Raw genomic sequence first — 6,130 nt, 5'->3', positions numbered from 1 at the left:
TGAAATCTCGCGAGACTTAGTCCTTGGCGCAGACCTGGCACACTTCCGTCTGCTTGCTCTCGTCTATTCACGCTCACAGTTAAAGCCGCCCCTGGGAAAATCGGAAGTGATCCCCGTCAAAGAACGCGGGATGGGAGCGCTTCTCCGGTGGTTACGTAAACCGCCCTTCGACAACAGTTAGGAAAGACGCTGCGAAGGGTGGGCAGAGGAGGCTTTCACTGCGGGTGACGCAAACGGTTGTGACGCAACAGTGTTGTCACGCTGCATGCCTTTGATCGGTCACTACTCTCGGTGCAAGTGCGATAGGTGCACAACACTGCCGCGTCCGCGTCTCGGGGTATACAGAGGGATGTCCGCGTGACCCACCGAACATTCTATAGAAGCTGGGCGTTCACCCTATCGCTCTCCGTCCTTATTTCCGCTGGAGTATGGCCAGTTCAATAACATCTCCAGATGTTATTGAACTGCCTGCAGTCATTACAAACGCCAACATTTCGAATCCGCAGTACCTTATTGCTCGGCCTTATTCCCCTAGGAACCAAGATACAATAAGTCTGGAAAGCGTCCATCAAACGCCGAGAATGTCTTTAACCTATCAAGTACGAAGCGAGCGTGTTGGTAACGGTAATTAAACATGTATGTATGTATCTTCCTCATGTTTAATTACTTTAACCAACATAGCGAGAAGACGGACGAGAGCGCACGAGAGAGAGAGAGAGAGAGAGATGATTCTCTGCCAAATAAAGTGACCTTTTTTCTTTTTTTTTTCCGGCGATTTTGGTGACTTATTTTAACAACACCGCATTGCGTGCATCCGTAGCACAGTTCGTGTCGCGGCGCAACTAGACTCCGCGACAAAGCCGGCGAAACAAACGTCTGTACGTCAGTGATGTGTGAACCAGTGCTACAATCGGGACGAGCCCCAGGGGAAAGACGAGACCAGCGGCCGAGGCCAGGGATCTGGTATTCCCCCCAAAGACTCAACCGCACACCTCGTGTCGCCCAAGTTCGGCGCGAATCTGGGCATGTGGTATGCAAGCCTGGCGCAGCCCCGGTTGCCTAACAACTTCCCTCCAACAGGCGGCTGCGTTTGGTTCCGTCTCTTCTAACGCTACGCCCAGTTCTCTCGCGTAACACGATACCTCCCCGGAACGGAGGATGAGAAAAAGAGGGAACGGGTTTCGTTTACAGCGACGTCCTTGGACGACTTTTAGGCCATCTCCGCGTCGCCTAGAACTTTCGCGCCCGACTAATTTTTTCTGCTCCTGAACTGACCGCAAGTGTGGTTCAAGGTATACGTGGCGGCTGGACCGCACCGCGTGCGCTTTCAAAGCAGCCCCGCGGGAAAGTTATTCCTAGCGAGAGTGGGAAGCCTTTCTCGCAGCGATGCGGGCTGGTCAGAGCCCGCATCGCTGAATGGGGAGAAGACGGCGCAAATCAAGAGCGGCTCGAGAGCAGAAAAAGGGTCGATCAGTTCGGCTCACAATAGGCGCGCGTCCTTGATACGCCGACACACTGTATCCCACCGGTTGCGCAACGTTTCCGAAAAAGCGAGCCAGTGGAGCACGGGGCTTCCGCGTTGCCGTAGCAACGGCTCAGACGCCGTTGCCAGGGCAACGCGGGAGTCGCCGTTACCTCGTGGTCCTCGAAAGAAGGGCGCACGTGCGCCCCGCGGCCGACAGCTCTCGCGACGCGGTCGAGACGGCGGTCGCCGAGGACGCGGCAGCGGAGCCCGGGGCCCGGTCAGAGGCTCCGGGGGAACCGCAGCGCGTCCCCGTCGGGTGCCGGAAGGGTGCCGGGGCTGCGCCGGGCTCGTCCGCCAGACCCCCCGAGGCAGAGGGGGCCGGGCAGGACGTCCCGACGCAACGTCCCGCGCACGAGCGAGGTGCAAGCGGGTTTCATGAACGAAAAAATGGACTTTAATATTTTTCTTAAAAAAATAAAAGGTGCAACACTCAACGTAAGACCACACAGGGTGTCCCGGAAAACGAACAATCAACAACACGGTCGCAACAGGTCCGGCAACAAATGAGGCGCGCTCGGGCAATGAACGAAGGGGGCGGCCCGGGCGCCGATGAATGAGCTTAGAAAGGAGCGAGCGTCCGGGCCCCGCGCGAGCGGCCGGGCAGGCCGCGCAGTCCGCGCAGCGGGGCCATTTGTACAGATGACTAGAGGCGGCCGCGGGGCGCGACCTAGTAGCCCTGCAGCGAGCGGGCCACCTCGTTGTCCACGTTCTCCGGCGGCACGCCGACATTGGTGAGCAGGGACTTGAGCACGGCGAGCTCCTTGGTGAGCAGCTCCACCTTCTTGCGCAGAGAGTCGTTCTCGCGGTTCAGCTCGGACACCTTGCGCTCGGTGTCGCGTGACCGCTGCTTGGCCTTCTCGCGCGACTTGCGCACCGCGATGTTGTTTCGCTCGCGCCGGCGTCGATACTCGTCCGATCCCTTGTCGAGCAGCTTCTTTCCGGATGCCTTGTGCTGGCCGTGCGGCGGCTTGGGGCCTTGCGGGGCCGCGGGCCCCTGACCGCCGAGTGGCCTGAGCCCGTTGTGGTGGCCCAGAGGTCCCCCTCCGTTGGCGTGCGGGGGCGGCAGGGCGGCCAGCGAGAGCGGGCCCTGGGGAGCGAGCCCATGGGGCTGCCCCGCCGAGAAGACCGGCACCGGGCGCAGCGTCGCCGTGGCCTGGGGCCCCTGCGGCGCGCCGTGCAGGCCAGGGAAGGCGAGCAGGCCCCGGGCGTAGGGCGACTGCTGCTCGCGGCAGCTCGAGTACTCCGCCTGATCCAGTGGTTCTTGCTTGATGCCGAGGCCGGCCTCAGAGCCGTACCGGTGTTCCGCGTGGTTCAGGGGCCCGCCCTGGTGGGGCATAGGGAAGGGGTGGCCACCGTAGCGTTTCTGCTGCTCGGTCAGCAGGTCCGTGAACAGCGTTTCCTCGAGGCTGCTCGACGAGTGCGCGGAGGAGGACGAGTCCGCGATGAAGCCCTGCAGGTCGAACGACAGCTCGGGCGTGTTCAGTTCGGCCAGGTCCGGCACGCAGCCGTCCGAGCCCAAGTCGAAGGCGCCCAGCGGTGGGCGGGTGCTCTGCGCAGAGCTCAGCAGCAGGGGGGGCGCCTGGCGGGGCTGCTTCAGGTCCTCGCTGCTCGCCGACTCATACAGGTGCGGCGAGTCCATGCCGGACGACGCGTAACATGGCGACAGCTGCACGCAGTGCTCAAAGTCAAAGCTTTTCCGCAGCGGAGAAGCCGTCGTGACCGGGGGGGCGCTGGCCTGTGACCACAGCACACACTGGCTCTCCGGCGCTGTCGATGCTCGTGTCGCGGCCCACCGATCACTCAAAGCACATCCAACCACTCCAAAGTCCTCGAATTTGCCGCGCGCACAAAGTCCCAGCGCACGCCGCTCGTCTATCGATCACTGAGGCTGGAATATTGCGCTCCAGCCGCTTGCAACTGCTCCCGGCAATCGGGCCACGCGGCGCCTTTATAGCGGACGGCACTCTTTCGCGTCGCGCACGTCGGCCGCCGTGCGCCGCCGCTCTGTCGTCACTTGGGCGCTCCGCCATTGGACCCGTACGCGTCCTCCGCTGACGTCATTATGACGCCACGGGGAGAGGCGGCACCGCTCTCCAGCCCTTTCCTTCGCGCTTTTTTGCTTCTGCTTTTCTGGCTCAGGCGAGGAGGCCTCAGCGCGTGGTGACTTGGCTCGCAAAGTAGCCAGTAGCTTTTTTTTTTTTTTCTTTTCCTTTCGTTCAACTTTCCCTAACATTCCGGAGAACGTGCGCCTTCCGAAGGTGCTTCCGAGCGGACCAGCGACGACTCGAGACTCGATTACGCGCTACGGAAGCTGCCAGGGAAGCCCCCACATCGATCCTGCCTGGGAAGACCCCCCGCGCACGCCACACGCTTCCACGTGACGCCCGGCTGGGCCCCGGAGACAGCGCTGCTGGGACCGGGCCAGCGCTCCACGCGCCGGGCTAAAAGGGGCTCGGCACCCAAGGCCAGGCCCGGAGTCCGCTCTGCCGGCCACCGCTGCCCGCGGACCCACTGCTGCCGCCCTCCCATGGCCCCCCGAAGACCTCCGACCACCCGCTTCCGCTGTCAGGCCGTCCCGGGCCCGCCAGGAGGCCCCCAGGAGACGACGGGGCCGCGGGCTCGGGAGTTCCTTTGACACCCCCGATGATTCGATCGCACAATAAATCAGGAAACGAGAAACCTACGAGGACGACAGTTACAAGCGACGCTCTATTCGACCTTGATCCAGTCACTCGCCTCGAATCGCTCTTTGACGGGAATCGTCAGCCGACGGCACGTTTTTCTTCTCTTCGCTGCCACGAAACTCGTATGAAGAGCGCGCTAAAAATGGTCCGCGCGACCATTTCGTTGTAGCATTGAGTTGCATCTGACAGAAATGAACAAACGTAACTCGTGCCTTTCTATTTTTTTATTATTATTATTATTTTTACACCCCACGAACGTGCTTCTCACGGGTGGTACTCGCCCCGGCGGCTCCACATTGCGGGGTAGAGCTGCAACCTTGGTCCGACGATTTGTTATCTAACGCTCCTCGTCGGACCGACCTTGACACCACCGCGCGACTCGATACGCTCCTCATGCTAGAAACCTCCGACGTAAGACAAACCCTGGCCCGCTTCTTCGGAGCACGAACTTTCGAGGGACCTCCGCCGCTGCTTGACCTCATCCTGCTTCACGCACCGTGAGCCAAGCAACGGTCGGCAGGGCTCGAACTCCGCACATGTCGTCCAAATGTAACAAAAAAAAAAAAAAAAAAAAAGTGAAAGTAAAAAATAAAAGAAAAAGTAAAAAAAAATACTTTTTTGTGTGTGTGTGTGTTTGTTTGCGGTTTTTTGTGTGTCCTGTACCAGTTTTATCGAAAACGGGCGAGAATAGCCGCGGATACCACGAACGCTATCTGATTAGCCTGTCTTCGCACGGTGAGATCCGGGCCTCCCGTAACGGCGTCTAAAAGTAGACCGCACGAGACGCGGGAATTTCTTTTATTACGCGTCTATTGTAAAATATCATATCTGGCACCCCGCGGGGCAATTATAACTTGGACGCAGTGTCACGAGGTCGGCACGACTCCGTTCCGACGTAATAGCGTGTAGAACGGAACAGGGAAGTAATGATCCGCGTGGAGAGCAGCTGTCACAGTAACCCAGCGAAAGAAAAAGAGAATATTAGTATATACCCTTTTTATTTCTTTTTTTTTTTTTTCCCTCGCTGCGACTTTCTCGCGCGAGAACACCGCTAAAGGGTGCGCGGTCGCCCAGAAGCGGCAGAGCTCGCGTTCGACTCGGTTCCTCGGCCGGCCACGTTTTCCCCCGTCGAAGGTACTAGAAACCCACCAACTTTCCCTAGCCGCCGCGGGTGGCGAGTGCCGGGAGAGCAGAGCGCACCACTCTGGAGCGCAGCACGCAGAAAAGCCAAAAGCGCTTTTCCAGCCGCACATTGGGCTCGTAGCGCCATCATGCGGCTCCGAGCGCAATGTCTTCCGTGTTCCAACCGCTGGCGCATCTTTTGAATTACGTCGCATCTCGCGTGTACGTAAAATAGAAACCGCATGTAAGCGATTCGGCGAGCGACGAGACAAGCGACGGCGACCCGCTTCGCTGTCGCTCGGTCAGTCGCGCGACGAGGCAAACGTTCGGTTGCACCTGGTCGGACTCGACGCAAGTGTGAGAAGCGGCTGAGGCACCAGCGACAAAGCCACCGCACTTCGCCAAGCGCTCATTACCGTCGGCAAAGTTCGGAAGTCCAAGTCGGTCCTACCGAGAGCGAGCAACGCGCGCCGACCTCGACGCTTCCGCAGGAAGTCGCGGCATTTTGCGACCCATAAATGCGAGCCGAGTGTGCTCGGGCGGGACCTCCACGTAGATGGACCTTGTTTTCTGCTGGACTGGTCTCCGTGCGGCTGGTCGTGCACCGTTCCGTTGTCGCTGGACCGCATGGGCACACTGGCGATCGCCAACGGGCCACACGGGGAAGGGGTCGCCTGGGGTGCCTAAGGACTTCGTGCGGCGCCCTGGCCCGCTGCACACACGCTTGGATGGCGCGCGGGGCTTGAAGGCCACAGGACGCCTGTCTGACCAGCAGCGCGACGCTTCCGTTCCGGATTCA

At 60.0% G+C, this 6,130-nt stretch overlaps 1 protein-coding gene across 1 annotated transcript; it reads right to left on the bottom strand.

Annotated features, from left to right (window-relative positions):
- Positions 1-1,896: 1,896 nt before the first annotated feature.
- LOC115316090 (CCAAT/enhancer-binding protein beta) lies at positions 1,897-3,489 on the bottom strand. The gene has a single exon (XM_029975383.2). The coding sequence runs from the start codon at positions 3,162-3,164 to the stop codon at positions 2,193-2,195; it is 972 nt and encodes a 323-aa protein (XP_029831243.1). The 5' UTR covers positions 3,165-3,489; the 3' UTR covers positions 1,897-2,192.
- Positions 3,490-6,130: the final 2,641 nt, after the last annotated feature.

The sequence above is a fragment of the Ixodes scapularis genome, unplaced genomic scaffold, assembly GCF_016920785.2.
Source record: "Ixodes scapularis isolate PalLabHiFi unplaced genomic scaffold, ASM1692078v2 PGA_scaffold9__187_contigs__length_104089568, whole genome shotgun sequence".
NCBI classification, from domain to species: Eukaryota; Metazoa; Arthropoda; class Arachnida; order Ixodida; family Ixodidae; genus Ixodes; species Ixodes scapularis.
This window is presented reverse-complemented; position numbering and strand designations above follow the sequence as displayed.